A 21356-nucleotide genomic window follows, 5' to 3' on the forward strand; every position below is an offset into this window, starting at 1 on the left:
TACATTATTAATATGATGTATTTTACATAAGTAATACAAGTTATTTAATACCGCCCTGATTTAAAAACAATGTCTACAGTGTCCTAAAAAGATAACACTCTTTTGAAAACAAAATTTCTCGGTCCGTATATTTTTATAAGCATTACATCAAAAGTAAGATAAGTATAATAAATCCATACCGAAATATAATTTGTTTTTATATATATTCATATTCAATACATCTAATGGTTCTATCTGCATATTAATAATTATTACGTATCTAGTATTAACAGAATGAGAAAAATAAAAATCTCGTTCTTTTAATTCCGAAAAAATATCTATAAAAATGTACAAAAGATTAAAAGGATGATTATCTTTATTACGCAGCATCTATTTTAATAATCTCAACGTTCGATTCAAGATAAAACTAAACATTTCCTAATCAAAATATTAAACAAATTCAATTATTGATAATTAAACGAAAACAAATATATATATACTATATTTAAGTATCAATTTCAGCAATTTCATAATAATTCTTTAATTGCATCAGAACGAAGGCGCTAGGCCACGGGGCCTGTTTTAATACCGTTACGAGTAAAGAAATCCTGTATAATAAAACGTTCGGATGAAAAACAAAATTAAGCGCTGATATTCTGTAATATTTTCCTGGTAATTAATATCAGATTATGTATACAAAATTTAAAAGACGTGAAGCAATAACATTTAAAGTCACGTATATAATTTATGTAATATTTCCGGATTACAGTCATTATCTAAAAACTTTTCCATAGATGACATTATCATTAAACACTACATTGCAAAAAGTAAAACAGATGACGTAAAAATTGCATCACAATTACGTTTTAATTCAATTACGATTTGCGTAAAGGGGTCAAGTTCGCTGGTTTATCAATGTCGTCTTTGACTATAAAATCCGTATAAAGTAATTAAGCTTATATTTTTAAACATCGCGTATATTTCGAAAACTATTTGCATAATTAAGGAGAAATGTTACGAAATTTATATTGAGTATAAGCTTAGCCATGAACTAACAATCGAACATCGAAGACCTTGTGAGTGACCATTGACGAATAGATGAGGCGGTAAGGCCCAAGGTCACGTGTTAAATATTCGATGTAACTCGCAAGTCGCTCCGAGTAGATACCAGTATCGACTTAATACCACATCTACAATACAAACGTATAAAAACGCAGGAAATAAATTCGGACGACAAAGCGAATCGCATGGCAATATTTTCGGTAACGACAAAAGAACACAATGGTGAATGACAACAACATACCAGGTTTTTTTTTTTTTTTATATAAAGGAGTTTTTAGTGACAACAACCGCGGAAATTGCGTTGCAAGTGACAGTACAGTATAAACAAAGTATTGTACATGCGGTCTATCGGCGGTCGTAATGCTCTCGCACAAAATGCTCTTTATTGCCTTTGATAGGTTCATAACACGGTCATTGTCGTGACATCAATTAACTGCAATGAATTGGTCGTTTCGCTTCCGAAGCAATATTTTCACTGTAAAATATTATGCATCAAAATTAATAGTGTAAAGCCAAACTACACAGACCGACACGATGGCAATTATATCTATTCTAATTTAATCTATACAAAATACTTAATTAATATTCAAATATAGAATATTCATCATATAAAACACATACTTAAATCTTTTTTTTTTTAATACGACATTTTCTCTATTTCGAAATATCATTATTTTATAGCTTTATTAAATTTATCAAGAACTTCATAATCACAATCAAAACTAACAATTTTATGTTTAATTTCAAAATATTAAGAGGATCTTTGTTTTATCTTGAACTTATGTTAAGTTTAATTGAATTTCCAAGTACTTTGCAAAACTAAAACTGTAAGGGTAATATGAACAGTAAGCATTATAAAGAATTTCCTACTTTCTTGTGTGAAGAACTTTAATCAAATATAATATTATATTTAGATAAATATTCATTTATAATCTCGTGGCTTTTGGTATTATTACTATTTTATGTACACACTCTACGATCTATAAGCCGGGCTCTAATTGATTTATACCTATTAGAGCATAAAAAAGTACAGTATTGTTCATTCTCGACATATTACGGAAATTGTAAATACATAACATTGTCACGTGTAAGTAGTGCATCGAGGCGTATTCGAATTTGCGCACGTTCATTACGTGCTTAACGCACGTAAATTGAGTTAAATCACAAGCATTGCATTATTGAAACGTCATTGCGAAATATAAACAAATATTATTAGTGAAAACCTTTCCGACTATTGCTGTGAGCAGAGAAATACACGAGTTATTTAAGTGAAATAAATTTAACTGGTCATGAGATGGATGTAGATGCAAGAATGGAGTAGAAGCCATCAGTCGTCGGTGAGTAGTGTCCGAACACGAATCCAAGACTCCGCAGAGCGATTAATCACGTGAGTGTACATCGATAAGCGGAGAGTATACTATACATAGCTCCTCTTTTATTTGTTTTTTACCATTCACCCAGTGGAGTTATTTTAATGCCCAAGTAAAATATAACATAAATATAAATACTCGTTTTTTAACTTAACAACTATTCGACTTTTTTTTTATTTTTATTTTGCTATAGTTGACGATCACGTGCTTATTCTGTTTTCGAAGACATCGAAGTTAAGGAATATTTATGGTAGGTAGGTAATCAGGAGAGGCTCGATTATTATGAACATAGGCCTCAGCTGTCGATGACACTCGGGAATAAGTGTTCACTTCAATTCTTGTGGCATGCCGCCGAAACGCTTCAACGATCATCTGTGTACACTTCGGCTGAGCTTGCGCGCGCATTAGATCAATATCCTCGGCTGCGTCGAGTTCGCACCACGCGAAACCGCTTCGAGATTCGTGGACTTATTTACTACGATGCAATAAGTGACAAAAACGATCATCTTCGAAAGCGTTAATTAATTATCAATGGAGACAACAAACTAGCATCCGAATGGTAGGGAAACTTTGCTGAGTGTACTGTCGCCAAGTTATTGGGTACTAAGGAAAAGTTGAGAGTGGATAGTTTTGATGGACTTCTTACTTAATTTGCCATGGCGAACATACGCTAGCACTATCGCGTACATCGCAATCGCAGTAACTCATAGCTCGATGTGCAGATATGTTGCCTCTTTGGAATCGATAGTTCCACTTAGTTAAGAGCTAGTCAACGTTCGCACGTCACTTACTTCTGCCATCAATCCTGATTTTAGTTTAACAGGTTTAGCTTGTTTAACCTTTAGAGTTTGTGGCGAGGCGTACTAAAACGTATTCATTAACAGTACATACCACTAATACTTCTTCAAAAACGCAATTAACTATATTGATAAGTGATCTAAAACGTTCAACCTTTTAACAATCAATTTGCATGTCTAACAACACATCGTTACGATGTACGGGCCTTTCGTGACAAGTCCAGCAACTAAACTAAGTGTTGTTTCGTGACGCAATTAAATTAAGCCGGCGTTGATACACTTTAATGGTAAACAAATTTTAATATCGATTTAAGTTGTAAAAACAGATAACGAATATTATATACACATGTTTTATGACGACAATGTTTATACGTAATTACCTTGATCTTGAATTATCTAGTAAATCAATTCTATTTGGATAATTATTAGTAGGAAAATATTGAGTTGGTAGAGTTTTGGTGGCATAAATATTGAATCACGATTTTTAAATAGTTCATCATTTCCGTAATTCAAATTTATGATATGTCAAAACGATTGGCGTGGTTCCAGTTTTTCGGACAAAGATGCGAAGCTAGTGGATAAAACTAATTGAATTTTCTCGATTTAATACAGACAAATTAGTTTCATAAAATAATTTAACTACAAAATATTCCATTCGCACTTCATTGTAATATTGTTGAACATGTACTAAATTTACAATTATTAGTCATAAATATCAATTTAGTAGCAAATAATACAAGCTATTTATAAAAGTTTTACAAACGATTTTTAAAGAAAATAAACTCACAAATTTTTGTTTAAGGATTTTTAGTTCTATTGAATTAAAAGAAAGCACAGATTGTAGGAAATCTTGGCAGCGAGCGAAGCGGTGACGTTGTATACAAAGCGTATAAACGTAACGTGCTCAGGAAGTAACAATAGAGAAGTGTTCGCCAAACGTTACAATGACATGGGTGGGCGTTGCATGGGGTTCATTGAACGCCATTGTGGATCTTCAGGTACGAATTTTTTTATATTTTCTATATTACCGGTCTTAAAAACCCTTTACGTGCGCCATTATCGCAAGCTAAAATGCTCTCTGGAAATGTACATTTAAGACAGAAAATTCTGTTTAAAAATCATTATTGAGTCATTTTAGGAAATTACTGTTTTTAGCAGACTCGTTAAAAATAACACTCTTTCAGTTGAAATATATTAAGATATAGCCCTCCAACTGTGTGTCGTGTTCCTGACGCACACGTGTTGTCGCAGTTAAATATAACCGGCGGTTCAACGCACGAGGGGGGCGACGCGTACGGCTAACCTACTACTATTACTGTACATCACTATCGACCATGGGGATTAGCTACTGTTTATATTATCGTGCAATTTATATCGATAACAATATCTATGTACATACAATTGTGTATTAATAGCAAAGTATAATCCATGTGATTCTATGAGATTAAATTTAATATTTCAATGTGCAATCGTTAGTGTAGACTATAGATTATTGTGCGACGGAATTATAAATTGTAAATTAACTCTTTAGGTGAATTTAATTGAGACACGAGTTAACATAAATAGTTGCAACAGCGCTTGATAAATACTTGTAGAACGGCGATAAGATATTTTCAAAGTTAAATAAGGAATATAAGATATAGCAGTTTAGAGCTATAAATGAAAATAAACAAATACGCTGACATTACCGTCATAGCGCCTATTGTGTGTCAATCGCCTGAGCTTTGCTGAACATTTCTTTAGCCAGGTGAGAACGTTGCGATGCATTCGAAAAAGCATTCTTTTATTGCACGGAATACTGAATAAATAGCATCACCGCTAATGAAGGAAATCACAGTGAATGGGTAATGGAGCTTAAGCTAGGCTAGTCTTTTTGTTCTCTTTGTTTTTACAATTTGTTCAGATTATTCTATTAAGTAAACGAATTTGTTTAAAAAAAACACATTTTTTCTAGCCGTTCTCAGATAGAAATATGTATTTACAGATTGTTCAATTCATATGTATATTATACGATATAAGCTAGATAAAGAGTTGTGTAGTCATACAAAGTCCACTAAAATATTTCTACTTAATTTTTTACAACGTCTTATATAGTATATATTTTTTTTATTTTACATGTAAAATTAACGCATTAATAATTAAAACGATTGAAATAAATGAAAACTGTTACGAAAGTAGAAATGATTTCGAGTGAATTTTGAAAGCATTTCAAAAAACATTCAATGTATAATTATATAAAAAGTCGTATCGTATCGTATCTTAACATACAATTTTGAACGACATATCGTAGTAACCAATTACCAAAGATAATTGATAATGATTCATAAAAATTAAATTTAGAAACAGGCATCAGATGTACCCGAATCCCTGATATCAACGAAATATATTACATTGATTTACTTAAGAATTATTAATATCGAGGCCTTAATTATGTACAATATCAATTCATATTAATATTACTATTAACTCATTATTCTTCGTCATACTAAATTAATAGTAGTAGGTATCCAATGAACCGTTTTTTATACTACGTAAGAAAAATAACATAAACGAAATACACACATACAAAAAGCATACGTAACAAAGGACAACTTTTAAGAACTTTCGATCCATTCACTTATATCCTTGCAAGTTTATTCTAAGTATATTCAACGGCCGGGACCAGTGTCAATTGCATTCACCTATTGTATCGTTTGATGTTATCAATAGTCACATATATTCAATATACTCCTCGAGCACAGGTGTTATGCTTCATTCACATCACGTAAAGATGCAATAGATCACGCCTCGAAAGAAATTCTCAATGTGAATGAGATATTCTAAAATAAAGTACTCGTTAATGACAAAGTCATTTAGCGTACAACTTGATCTATTTGATTTATTTTCTTCATTTTTTTTGTTTATACTTAATATAAACTACACGTTTATGTATTTTTCATCAAAAACGTACCAATTAAATCTATCATGTAGCATAGCACGGTTTAAACTTATATTATGATTATTGATGAAAAAATCCATTTGTTTCTATGAACGCCAAAACGTTATGCTTATTACAATGTATATAATACAGCTGTCCGTTTTGATAACAAAAAATTTTAGGCGTGTGCACGTGAATAACCGCAACAACTCTTTAGAGTTCTGTGAGAAAAATATATTTTAGATAATTGACATTACTGATTAACTTATAATTTACGTACACAATAAGAACTCCTTAAATACTTTTAATTAAAACATTAATACAAGTGACGTCATTATCATCTTAATGTGCGCAAGTCAATTTACCTGATCGTTCTATCGTAATTGTCATAATTAATTTTAAGCAGACTCATAAGGTAAGTTAACACAACGCAATTACGTATATTACGAATGCTATCTGTCATTCCTTCGGTCAAGTACGAGAGGTATTTGGAGAATCCTAGTCACGCGAGACAAGACTCGTGCTTGACTCGCGGCCACAACGAAATAGAGACAAAGAGGTTCGCATAACCTTGGCGGCGTGTGCCTTGCTGACGGGCTGACGAACGCGGAAGCCACTAATGAACTACCGCCTACAGCCTTTACGAATACACAGCGTTGATTCTACCCGTATTTTTTTTTTTTAATTTCACTTCCCACAGCCTTTAAAAAGGTTTCGATCTTATCGCCAATGGCTATTTTAATATTTTTTATTATATAATTATTGTAAGCTTACAAAATTTAAATAAAACATTTTCATACAAATGAATTTTCGATTGTGTTGCAACCTTATTTGCAAAGTTTGCTTAATAAATATACAATTTTTTAAACGTTAATATTTGGTAAAAAATATTTAATCACATAAATAAATGCGAATAGCATTTAATAGTTGAATTATAAAATCATGGACGTCATAATAAATCTTAATTTTATCAGAACCGCATTCGTTTCACGGAACATGTTTCTGAGAGTTAAAACTTTTTGCAAATAATGTTTAACATAACGGATTTAGTGAAATTTCGGACCGGTGTCACGAGTAATTACTTAGTTCACTTTAGAGGATTGTTCGGTTACCAAACCGCAACAATAATTATAACTGGGATTTAACAATATTCGAATACAACTATTACTCTTTTGTTTTTAGAATTGTTAATTATCCTTGACTTTAATTTGTAGGTATGAAACATTTAAGTTCTGGGAATTCTGTTTTTTGTTAACAATAGCTCTTTGAAAATTGACTAGCGATCGATACAAGGTATAATATAACACAAAGGTGGATGAGGAAGAAGTTTGGTTTTATTTATTACACATTATTTATTTTCATGCAAACCAATAGTTTATTCATAAATCAGTGATTGATGTTATAAGGAAACTGAGTCTAATTGTGTTTTAAAATATTTTTGAACTTAAATTTTATTATTCCTACAAAATTTATCCATTACTGTAAAATATTTAGAAATTTTTATTATTCTATTCTATTTGTTATGATTTTAATTAGTTTATAAAATCACAAAAGGAATACAAAATGTAATAATTTAATATTTTATAATTACGACGAAGAAAACAAGTTATATTCAAACAGTTTAGTCCTTTACACGGAGTCGCTCTACTGGAGAACTTATAAACGTTTGATTGGGCACGTACCTACACTCGTAAAAGCAGTTTCAGCATACAAGCTATATTTAGATGTTTAATATTATGAGAAGTACTGCGTTAATAACATTCTATGAGGTCGGTTATCGTTAGTTTCGTCTATACATCAGAACACGAGTGCGGCAAAGTGCTCGGACGTGGGCATTCACGGTCTCGATCCGAGTGGCCCTCTGGCACTCACCACATGTACACTGGCGTACACTGAACTCTGTCTCAGATAAAATGTTGACGATTCGAGGAAACGGGACAGCGGACGTCGATTCTTAGGTACGATGCGCTTAATGGAACCTTGTTGCTCTGTTTAGAAAATATCCATCGTACGTTGATAGACAGATGGTTCGTTCAAGGAACTATTTAAAACGAAAAGGACAGTTTCGTATGCGATATTACCTTCAAAATAGATTGAAATAACTACACAATATATTTCTAACATATTATAAGTAATCGATACATAATGTTCGTAAATTCAACGAAAGTGCTTGAAGCTATTCTAAAAATAAACTTGCGTGTTGTAACCACTTAAAATTTAATGTTTAAATACAACATTCGATCTGGCATAGGTTCTAAGTCCTTTGTTGTTTACACATATATTATATAATTAGGCTGTTAAGCGCAACCTTCATTTGAACTTTATTGTGCTTTCTATTTGAATGTATACCTATGTAACCCATTATATGTTTGATTAAATGTTTTATGTCACAAAGTATAATAATTGTCCAACATATGTCAAATTATTTTTAATTCAAATCATAGAAACGTATATTGTAAATTTTATTTATATTTTGTTTGAAAGGTACAATAATACGTCGCTTACATCAAATTATTCGAAAGGTGTTAACAACGCTATACAGATTTTTTGCCTTTAGTTTGTTCTCCTCAGTAATTTGTATGTTTTTTTTTTACTTCAGACAAACAAGATTGTATATATTTGTTTATTAAGAATAAATTTTGGATACAGACCTTAGTTTACCTATAAAATAATCTTTTGTATAATCGAGTTCAACATCCACAAACTAAAGTTTCAAATTTAAAATTATAAGATTTAAGATGCATATTCAAACTAGTAAACAATTTAAAAATGAGGATGTCTTGTTAAGAAGGTCAACCTCAAAATAAAATTGTGTGTTTATTTCAGCCTTTAATCTCATCTTTACTTTTAGAAATATAAATAACTTCATGTCAAATAAACATTACAATTCAAATATCGAAAATAATCGTTATTACTAATATTAAGTAAAAAACGTTAATATAGGTACGATGCGGCCATACAAAATATATACAAAGTGACACCGCCAAAAACTTTTCGTGTAATTTGCATGATTACCTTAGCATCTGCTTGACCTGACACGAATATACCTTTTTATTAATTATAACGGGATATCAGGTGAAAGATGTACCTACAAATATTATTTAAAACTTCTTGTTAATAAATTCGCTCCAAACAAACATAAATACCTTTAAATCGACATAACAACGTCTTTTTTCCTTTTATTAAGGATCTCGACGTCAGATTATGTTGCGACCTTAGTACGTAGAACGACGTGGGAGGTAGCGACGACTAAAAACGTCCGGTTAATATTACACGACTACTTGCATTTGAATACAGTGACTTCATCTTTAAACGATTATATTGATCTTATAGACACCATATATCGATCTCAGTGTCATGATAGAACAATTATTATTCATAGAGTACTTCTATTGTTTGTATAAAAGGCATTCGAATTGCGAATGCCGTCTAAGTAATTCGACTTTTTGTTTTAAACTTAGAAAAAAGGATCCGATTACGTCGTGTCTACTCGTCCTACGTGACATTGGCGAAATAATCTGTGAAAACTTGGCACAACTTAAAGTTTACGAACAAATAAATGAATTAAATTTGCTAAGGTTTAAACCGATACTGTTTTTATTTTAAAAGGATTTTTTATAATGGCAAATGTATTATTATAATACTGAGTACTTGCCTATATTATCCTACTTATATAATTTATAAGTTTACAATTTACATTGCATATCTACAAATAATATTACTTTCAGTTTGATATTTCTAGGAATTGTTATTTTATTTGTTTCTCGCAATAAAATATTACACGTTAATTGACGTCACGTGACCCATGCTATCGATGTTTATACGGAGAATGTATTGATTAAATAAAAAAGGAAATACTTTTCTAAGAAAACCTGCGCCTAAAATATCTGTAAAAACTATATCGTATAAGTACTATATTACGATTATGATTATTTAAAAAGGATCTCACGTGCATAGTCTCGTCACCTTTACTTCTGATGAAAGAAAAAACCTACAGAAATATGCCTAATATACTTGACGAAAGTCTGCCCACTCGAAGCATTGCCTCTGATTGAGCTGGTCAGGAGAAAAGGCCTTTGTCAAGCAATGGATCATTTATAACTTTGACTTTTAAGCTATAACTGTGAGAGCAATGTCGAAAATAACATTTATATTAAGTAAAAATAATGGTTACGTTTAATTTTATTTAAGAAATAAGCGCCAAATACAAAAATAAAACAAGTCAGGTATATTCTACTAAGCGTATGGTTCTATTTACTTTAATCAATCTGGTAGCAATTGAAGAAAGTGGTCTATTGGGATATTGTAAGCGAAGAGTCAGGAATTGATTTAGGATACAAAAGGTGTTTTACACATATGTGTTTCGCAAATATGCACCCGCTTCTCCTGTTCCAGTATTGAAAGTGATATAGAATAGTTTTGTTACATAAATTTAAAGTTTAAAGAAGTTGCTTCATCGCTCTCCTTTATAAAATAACTGACATTGGCTCTGTGGAATAAGTATAATTCAAATTAACCAAAAAGACAAAATAAAACATAATTTTATTTAAATTTTTCTTTAATAGTGCACAAAGTTGTAAACGGTGATTTTTTTTTAAACTAAATTTGAGAGGAGCTTAGCATTGAGAAGCTGTAAGCAAAAGTTCATCTTCAACTCAATAATGCAGGAGTAGACGAGTTTTAGCAAATTGGATCACGATCGCGATGAAAAGGATACAAAGTTTTAAAAGAAAAAGCCACGATAGTGAAGCAACTTTCAAGCGTTCATTATACTTATTTTATAAGAAAATCTTTTATCTAATATACTTCATTACTTTCCATTTGACCATTTTATTACAGAAACTATACCTATATTCACATACATATTTACGTAAAATTACAAAAAGGGGGTAATTATTACAAAATACCTAGGTACTTACTTTCATTTACTTAAGTCGTTTATGTGTTTTAAATCGAGTAATAACTTCACATCCAATAACTATAAGCCTATTACATTGTAACGAAATAATAATAAAATATTTTGTGACTTATTTAAGGCTTTTAATTACTGGACAGTTTACGTTACTATAAACCTCTCTTAATCTTCTAATTTACTGATCGATATTATTCAGAGCTTAGAACTTTGATGGAAACGGAAAGAAATCTCTTGGGGGTTTCGAAAGTTTGGGGGTGTCACAAGGATTAATTGTTGGTCTATTTCTCTTCTTCAATGGTATAAAGTCCTTGTCGCCTTATCTGTACGTATCAACACGAGAATACTTTGCTTTCTGATAACAATTTATTCTTTTCTTTATATATATAAACTATATTAAATTATTTTAACAAAACTCTTGGCCATTTAGTTATATATTAACAGGGGTTTAATATTAATATCTTTTGTTGCGATAATTTACTCTTTCACGAAGCAACTATAATTATAGATACACTATTTCTTGGGAACAGTATATTATTATGCTAAGCGACTATGGGGTCCTCGCCGTAATGGATTGGCAAGTAGACTGCAGCATTTGCGGTCAAAAAGAATGATATCTGATGTGGATACAGTTCGCCTTGTGTTATTTACTGTTTTCCACAATATAAGATCCTATGAGGAGATCAGTTTTTTTTCAGAGCGATGACGACTCTTGGGAAGTTTATTCATTTAACCAATAAATTGTAAATGTAATGTAAAATATTGTCTTTTGCTTCTCAATATTTCTAATTTTTTTTTTATTCATGTCCATATAAACATACCAAATTTTCCTAGGAATTGTGATATTTTAACTTTGTCTTTGACTCGTACGTCAATAGTATCTTTATACTTATATTTATGGGTCTTAACACTGAATAAACTCAAAACACTCAACTGATCGAGCTGAATTTTTAACATTCCATTAGTGCCAGTGACAATATAGTCTAGAATACCATCGAATATGTTCCAAAGTACCGCCATATAACTGTTAGTATTTAACAAGTATATTTGTAAAGTACATTCACTTTCAAATTTTTAAAGTAAACAAATATTTTAACAATAAATTTGACAGCGTCGTATATTATGTAGTCCATGTATGTTTAAGGTACTGTTATATATAACATTTATTATGTACTTAATGAGATCTAATGATAAAATCATTGCATTGAATATCGTTTATTGTTTTGGTTAGCATTCCATGACTAATAAACATTTTAACAATACCAATATAAACATACGAATGATTATGTCAGATTTCGACAGCAAGTTGTTCCAACAATGCAATTGTTTTGTTTAATGGAATTAATCAGATCCAAATATACTTAATTGTTTCACGATATCGAAATTGCAGTTAGGTCTCTATTAAGCGCTTTATAATCGTTATATGTTTACAAGAATCAATTTAATTTTTTTTAATGAAGTAGTATTAAATCTACTGAATTGGACTTCTACAAAAAAAAAACAAGATTAATTAATAAGTTATTTATGATTGATGTTTAATATTACTATACATATTTTTCTTATAAACATTGAGGATTTAATTAATTAGGTATATTCAAATCAAAATACAAAATCTTCTGTCATACAAATCAAGACTGCGTGGGATCTTAGCAAAAATTCCCCGGTGAATCGCAATTTCGATCCTTTAGACAAAAATGAACTAGCCCTTGTCACCAGTGGAGGCAAAAGTCGGGATATTATATATTTAAAAAACATTTACTTTTTTCAAAGATCCAAGTACTTGAACTGAGAGGGTAATAATTATAAAATTTTAAATGAGAAAAATAATCCTAGTTAATTAACTTTAAATCACCAATAGGCTGAAAGGAAAGCAAATACAAGTCTTGGTATAAAGTATTTTTCAGTGTTCTGTATCCAAAATATTAACCGTTTATATTTATTGAAAACCCAAACTGATAGGTTTGTACGTGTCTTAGCTGAAAAATAGTTGAATTACATTAAAAATAAAAAAAATTGCCAATGCTACAATGGATTTAGAAAATAAAGTTTTCGATCGAGAAGACGTATCCTCAGTAAGCACTTTTAATCCAAAGCTGGCCTGTAATTCCATACAACAAGAATTTTGGACAAATTTAAGTGAAATATACAATCTGTTTTTATCCCACTTGTACCGCGTATGTGATTCCTGTATAATACATGTTTAATGTAATTATCTAAGACATAGACGTGTTATAAAGTGTCTGATAGACTTGTTTATCTAATGGTTGCAAACTATCGTGAAACTATAACAGAACACTAACTTAAATTATCTGTACAGGTGGCTAATTGTTTGCGAATAACAATACGATACTGCTCCGAAAATAGCGAAATGAACATCGTGCTTGAGCTGAATTAATTGACTATCAAACGTTCCTACTACAACATTCATTTACAATGTTTACAGTCAAGATTACTGAGCGAAACCGATGAATCTAAACCAAAGATCGCGGTTTCGAAACCACAACGTCACTGATTTTTCACATGTTTAATTTGTGTTTGTTTATTTCATCGAATATCGGTGAAGATAAACGTGATGCAACCTGCATGTGTGGGATGAAATTGTAAAAAACTGCTACGTGTATACCGATTATTATTATAGTTTTTCCCAGTATTGATAATACGAAAAATTACAGCTATTTAAGAACAACTAAAGTAAAGCTCAGGTGCTCTTTAAGGTGTAATCAAACATTTAATTTTATAATAATTGTGAAATATCTATTTTCCTGGTTGGAAACAAGTATCTTGGATATTTACATGTAAATCAATTCCTAACTAATAAAATATCAATACGGTTGAATATTTTCCTAAATATAATTACTTTTGTATATAAATCAATCTATTATTATATTTTCATTATTTACAGAATTTAAATAAGGGTATTTACTGTTTCAATAAATATACATATACCACTTAATTAAATTCAATTCACTCAATGAACGACAAAATATAAAGTACATAAAAGTAAGTCGTAAATTATCTTTACATTTTTGGACAATTTTTCCATGAATTTTATGTACGCTCATAATAAATTTATCAGTGATTTATTTATCGGTGACGGGAATTTTAAGGCCACTTATAAGTTACATTCATGATATTTCGTACATTTAGGTCAACGTCCTGTTATGATTGACGTATCTATCAATATTCGATAGTAATATTGTTACTGATATGTGAAATTATTATTAAACCATTTAATAATTTTCCGTTATAATTATATATTAAATTCGTAACAATATATTATTATTTTATGATTTATTTTCTTTAGTAATGTTATTTATAGTCCAATCAATACATTTTTCGCAATTACTATAGACAATATTTATTCAATTAAATGGTTTCAGATTGATCATGCCTAAACTTAGTTTTATTTATATTTACTCGATGAATTTACATAACAAACACATTAGTCGGGAACGTGTAGTTGATATGTAGATATACAGAAATAGAACGTAGCGGGGATTTGTAAATAATAGCCGGTATTACGGTTTAATGCATGTCGTATATTGAGGTTTGGATACATTCTGTAAACATAGACATATCCTAATGTATTGACAACACTTTATCAGTTTCAGGTAATCAGCATAAAGATAGAAATTCAGATGGGTACCTAGTTAGGTCAAGAGCAGCTGGCATTCCAGTCGGCACAAACCACCAAGTCGGCAGCGGCGTGCACATCCGCTGCGGCGGTGCACTCACGCGACCATGCACCGCTGGTAGTCTACACACACAGTCCGAAGCACACACATTCACTGATCGCACTCAGAACGCGCCAATGTCAACGCAGTGTCATGGTTCGGCGGTCCCTAATTGACCTGGATAACGGATAACGGCGCAAAACTATTGCAACTTAGTATTACGGCCGTACTTCTCAATTTCCAATATCAAGGTTACAATTACATTTAAATATAGAAATAATCTAGAAACTTAAGGAATTTTAAAACCAGTCGCGTTGCAAGAAACGTCCAAAATAATAATAATAATAATATAACAATAAAATCGAGAGCGTTCGAATATTTCAACTAAGTTAAGGGGAGTCCATAATTAGAGGGAGCGACTGACTGAATGAATGAAGAGAATAAGGGTTGTTATAGCAGCGGAGGGTCGATAAACTTTTTTACGAAGGGCCAAAAAAAGTCGATAGTCGTAACGGAACCAACTAGCGACTCGATGGTGTCGGTCGAGTTACGTTGGTCGGGGATAGGGAATCGTACATACAGGGGTAGGTTCGCGAGAACGAGCGGCGCGTGACGGCACGAAGCGCTCGGTTCGAGCGTCGCTCCGGTTTGAACTGACGTCGCTGCTTCGCTAGTCGGTCGGGAACGTCTCTCGGGCCAGTAGCGCGCGCGTGGCGCTGCCACCCGCCCCCGCGCGCTCTCCAAGTGCCGCCCTGTGATAACGCGTCCTGCTGACGCGCCACCGTTCCACCACCACTACCGAGACGAAGCTATCTCACAATTATTATTAAGAATTTTCAATTATCACAATTTAATGGTTCGTTTATGTATCTCATGGTTGCTAGTTATAATTTTCAATTATTTTTTTTTTATAGAATGGATCAATACTTTGGTGTTAAATATTTAGGCACATGCGAAATTGTTAAGGATTTAGTTGGAGCGGAATAACTAAGAAAATCTTTACTTTTATCTTTGTTTAGAACATGTGTACGTACTGAAATATGTAGTTATATTTAACAAAATGCAAATTTTATATTTTTATAAAGAGACATAAGAAATCAAACTAGCTAACTAAGCAAAGAGAGCACATTATTTGTGATATGTGTGTTATTCACCTAGGGCCAGACGACGGAACCAAGAATTCGCCATCCCTGGCACGTACGCATGGCATTGCCCATAAACCATCCCGATATCGGACGTCGCGCCACTGAACCGTACTATCCATAGAAATTGAGAGATTCAGAAAACTGACAAGAGGAAAATAACTTCCATAGCTAGCGTTAGTTTACGATCATGGCCCAGTTACGCCCGATAATATTTCGTAGCTATATGTGATAACGATAAATAAGGATGAATAAACAATATTCCGACTATGATATATGCGTCTTACTTGTAAGACTGTATTACATGTCGGTTATATTCGCAAAATGTAATTATGTAAAGAAAAAGTGTCCTACTTTCATAGAACAATTTTAAAATTCGCATCTGGCATGCCATTGCATTGTGAAATTATAATTAATTAAGTGTAATGCGGAGAAAGGTCGATGAAAAATAACATCATCAATTCATTGTAAATTGTAATTAAGCTCATTTGAAAATGATGTCATTATTACGGCTTCATTTCGCTATTTGCTATCGAGGTGTTATGTAAATATGAGTTTAAATCGTTAACGTCCACAATAATTATAATCAGTGTCAATTACTGTAATTACCGGGTATCGGTCAAGGATTGAATGGAAAAGAAATCGTGCGACACGGCAAACCTTTCGCAAACATTGTTTGAGAGTTAATAAGATGAGTTCGAATCTGTTTTCAGTTGTTCTCGGTGAACGAAGGGTTTAGTTTTCAATCTAAAACTTTGGACTGAGGAGCGGTATCGATCTTGTTTGATTTTAATTGCTACGCTAACTTAATTTCAGTTATTCTGTAACGAGCAGTTACCTCCGAGGAAATTTAATAGATCCAACAATTTGTTTGTTGTTAACTCTTCGAATTACGCACAAAACCTTTAAGTGGATAAACTCAATTCGGTTTATTGGTTTTTTAAACGGCCGGGAGGTTTAATATGGTAATTTTAAAATTGATCTCATAAATAAATGTTAATAAAATGATTTCGTAGGTATAAGTAATAGTAATTGTGAAAGAATTGTATTGTATACAAAGTTAATATTGAAAATATTACAGGCGCAACCAGTAAACTGAATCGAAAGTGAAGCAAAACAATAAAACACGTTCGTATAAAGTTTTGAATATTGTTATGATTTATTTAGTTTTGAATAGAAGTTGAGAAGGGAATTTGATGACTGGTTAGAAACCGTCGACCCTAATTAACGTTATCGAGTACTGATCAGGTGAACTTGTTTTTTTTTTTCAAATGCTAAAATCTGCTGTCAGCCAAAATCCTGAGACATCGTGTATGATCCCGTCATGTACCACCGAAATCTTTCTCATTGGATAAGAGGATTTTGACTAGTAGTGAAGCGGGCTGGAAAAAAATATATGAACGGCAAACACCTAACTTCGACTTACTTAATTGAAATATACCTTGCAAAATAATTGGTATCTATTTCAAAATTATGTTATATTTGATCGAAAATAAATTTGTACTTTTTTTCTTAAATATATTCTTCAAAATACCATGACAATATCGGTGCTGTGTCACAATCCACAGACAATTGTTACTTTTTTTCCAAATTATACGTTTCTAACGAAAATCCTGAAAAGTAGTGAAATTTCTGCTTTATCTACGAAATGAAACATATATAGTCTTGTGATAATGTTTCTTTATCGGTATATGTTACTAAGCTAAAATGTATGTAGCCGTTTTTATTAGATACATAATTTAATTTTTACTTAAATATTACATCGTATAGCACTCGTATGTGTTTGTTACATAACTAAGCTGCCCCTTTGACTTAAATATTTGAAAAGTTAAATAAGAATTATATTTATTATATGTCGACCCTAATTAACGTTATCGAGTACTGATCAGGTGAACTTGTTTTTTTTTTTCAAATGCTAAAATCTGCTGTCAGCCAAAATCCTGAGACATCGTGTATGATCCCGTCATGTACCACCGAAATCTTTCTCATTGGATAAGAGGATTTTGACTAGTAGTGAAGCGGGCTGGAAAAAAATATATGAACGGCAAACACCTAACTTCGACTTACTTAATTGAAATATACCTTGCAAAATAATTGGTATCTATTTCAAAATTATGTTATATTTGATCGAAAATAAATTTGTACTTTTTTTCTTAACAAACTTTTCACATTACAAGGCCAATATCGGTCGAATCTATACACAACTATCGAAATTATTCATGTACCAAATAAAATATATACACAACATTTATTTATCAAAGAATAATAGATTTATTTAATAATTAAATTGTTATCGTTCAGACTATTAGTGTCTAGATATAAGGATGCTATGGCATAATTGCAAATATATTCATTCTAAACGCGTGATAATTTCCGCCAATAAAAATAGTTTCGACATTGATCAATTTATATTTACTTTGTCAATCGGCCTTGAACAACTAGTTAGCATCGCAAACGTTTAATCGCAACCCGCTTCACCTCACGTTATCGATTAATGTGAGCAGTCATGTAGCTGCACTGATCAGACACACAGACCAGTAACCGAACATAAAGAGCCGACAGATGATATTCGTTCAAAAGACATATTGTGGGATATTTTTACGACGAAACGGTATATTTTAAGGCAAGCGTCACCTCGACTGTACAGCCTTCAAGACTACTCACTATTTGAACACCGGTGGCATTGCGAAAGTTGACAACACCGTACGTGAGCCGGTTACAGAGTATTGTCATTCTGGTAGCGCTGTCGTTTTGCATTAAGTTGCCTTTATGACTTGAATTTGTTGGTGGATTAAATGACTCAGTTGGGAATTTAAATAGCTCGAGATCGGAATAGATGAATATACGGGAGCGACGCGCCACGTTTCGGCAGCAATCGGGGACTAATACTTTATTATCAAAAACTTCACGATATCTATCTTAATCTGAATAAATAAAATAGTTCAACAACTTTTTAACCAGGTTACATGTCAATAAATATTGAAATCAACTAGTAGCCCAAATTTATTCCTAATGCCTATTCAAAATACTTTAAAAGAAGACAAAGATGAATTTGCTAATGTGTAGGGATTGGTGTATATTATTAATAGACGTAGACAGCAAAAGAAATGTCAACATATTATGGACTGAATAATGATTGTTTAAAATCAAAAATACATAAAAAAACTTGTAACATATTTGTCGTCACGCCTTAATATACGACCCACTAAAGAACATAAATACAGAAATATGTGAATACTTAGTAAGCAAATGTAAGCGCGACGGCAAGGTTGCGGTGGGTGGCGTAACGGAGCAGAGTGGTACATGTGAAAGAATCTCGACGGACCGAGTAAATGGGACACGATGTTTTACATAAAACATCTTTATACAAAATCTGACTGGCCATCCTTGCTGACAGCCTTCACTTTAAACCAGCAGGAGATTGTTCTAATGTACAAGGTCAATTTATCATATATTGAAGCTCATTCGGTTCTACGCAATCTCTTTACTAATTTGATACGACGAATATATTCTTAGTTCTCATTCGTTGGATAACAACAATAGAGATACTTTTAAGTCCTCGTAAATTGGTTTATTTAGAAAAATGTTTGTAATTGAATCTGCATTATTGCAAAATACCATGACAATATCGGTGCTGTGTCACAATCCACAGACAATTGTTACTTTTTTTCCAAATTATACGTTTCTAACGAAAATCCTGAAAAGTAGTGAAATTTCTGCTTTATCTACGAAATGAAACATATATAGTCTTGTGATAATGTTTCTTTATCGGTATATGTTACTAAGCTAAAATGTATGTAGCCGTTTTTATTAGATACATAATTTAATTTTTACTTAAATATTACATCGTATAGCACTCGTATGTGTTTGTTACATAACTAAGCTGCCCCTTTGACTTAAATATTTAAAAAGTTAAATAAGAATTATATTTATTATTATACTATTTTTGTTTTGCTTTCAATGTACAATCTAAGCTAAAATAAATTATATACCCATTCTTTAGCATCGGTCCAGTCCTTGAGAGGTGTTCAGTGACACATCCACGCTTACGAAAGAATTATAAATATTATAAACACTTAAAAACTATAAATAACGCATTTGTCACAATATGTTTATCATAAGCTTATTTTCAGTAACAGTAAGACTGTTTGCAGTTTGTGTCCAATTCTGGAATTAGGCTCCATTTCTTGAACAAGAGAAGTTTCAAGAACCAAAACACACATTGAGCAAATGAGTGGTGCTTTCGAAAATTTCTAATAATCTTTTTATATAATAGAGTTTGATATAGGGAATATTAATGTGTCTTGACAGAAACATATGTATGTTAAATCATACCTACATCACTGTGAGACGCACTGTCCCTAAGAGACGTGATTAATGGTTTAATTCAAATGTTGAAATATAACGATCCGATTTCGTTTTTTTTTCATTAGCATTTATTCTGAAATGAATGTCAAACTTATGAATGACTAATAACATGTCTCGTTGAATAAAAAATGAAAACCATGACATAAAACGAACCGCTCTTAGTTCTACCCTTTAAATGTGTAAAGGTACATAAAATGGTCAAAAAGTTTCGTGTCTATGTGTTAAGTTTTTATAAAATATTACATCTGCTGCTCCTATTGGTGACAAGTGTGGTGGAATATGTAAATATTGATTTGAGATGGTCCAGTGGTTAGAACGCGTGCATCATAACCGATGATTGCGTGTTCAAACCCAGGTAAGCACCACTATATACATGTGCTTAATTTGTGTTCATAATTCATCTCGTGCTCGGCAGTGAAGGAAAACATCCTGAGGAAACATACATGAGTCTAATTTCATCGAAATTCTGCCACACGTGCATTCCACCAACCCGCATTGGAACACCGTGGTGGAATATGTTACAAACCCTATCCTTAATGGAGGAAGAGGCCTTATCCCAGCAGTGGGAAATTTACAGGCTGTTAATTTGTTTTATGTAAATATTATTGCAAGGAAAGTTATGACAAAACACAACATTAAATATAAAACGCTAAAGATAAATATAGCAATAAATAGTTGTTTTACATAAAGTAATTACGTTTCAAGCATATTTTATTGTTAATATTACAATGTATGCTTTTCATCCCATTTATTTGATAACCTTTTTGATTTACATAAGCAGAAGTATCAATAATTGCGATTATAGTATACTTGCTCGATCATATATTATAAAAATTAACTATTCTAAGAATAATTACTTAACGTTTCGAACCATAAAAATAATATGAATTCAATATTTCTGTTCGATTTTATTTATTACTTATCAAAAGCGATAAACATTTAAGATCACAAGTCTATCCTTTTATATAAATGGATATAGGTCATAGTAGTATGATGTACAATAAAAACGAATCAAAAACTCAATTAATCATAAAAAATTAAAAAAAGGACTTGTTTACATTTATGCCATCACACGGCGCCACCCCGAATAAATGGGATCAGAGAAAACGATTCAAAAGTTCGTTGACAAATGTAA

General features: G+C 31.8%; 1 protein-coding gene across 5 annotated transcripts in view; it reads right to left on the bottom strand.

Moving 5' to 3' along the window:
* The window catches only part of LOC124536624 (protein gustavus), a 60852-nt gene that overhangs the window by 33583 nt on the left and 5913 nt on the right, over positions 1-21356 (bottom strand). Inside the window, exons 1-2 of one of the 5 annotated variants that reach the window (XM_047113137.1) lie at positions 15292-15360; positions 14684-14913 (exon numbers count right to left, since the gene is read on the bottom strand). The exons of 1 other annotated variant lie outside the window; for it this stretch is intronic. In XM_047113137.1, the coding sequence (XP_046969093.1) occupies positions 14684-14751 (68 nt within the window). In that variant the 5' untranslated portion in view covers positions 14752-14913; positions 15292-15360. Of the gene's footprint in view, positions 1-14683; positions 15383-21356 lie in introns of those variants that run through there. 3 more of the 5 variants (XM_047113136.1, XM_047113138.1, XM_047113135.1) reach the window with 3 other exon arrangements.

The sequence above is a fragment of the Vanessa cardui genome, chromosome 17 (genome assembly GCF_905220365.1).
Source record: "Vanessa cardui chromosome 17, ilVanCard2.1, whole genome shotgun sequence".
NCBI lineage: Eukaryota > Metazoa > Arthropoda > Insecta > Lepidoptera > Nymphalidae > Vanessa > Vanessa cardui.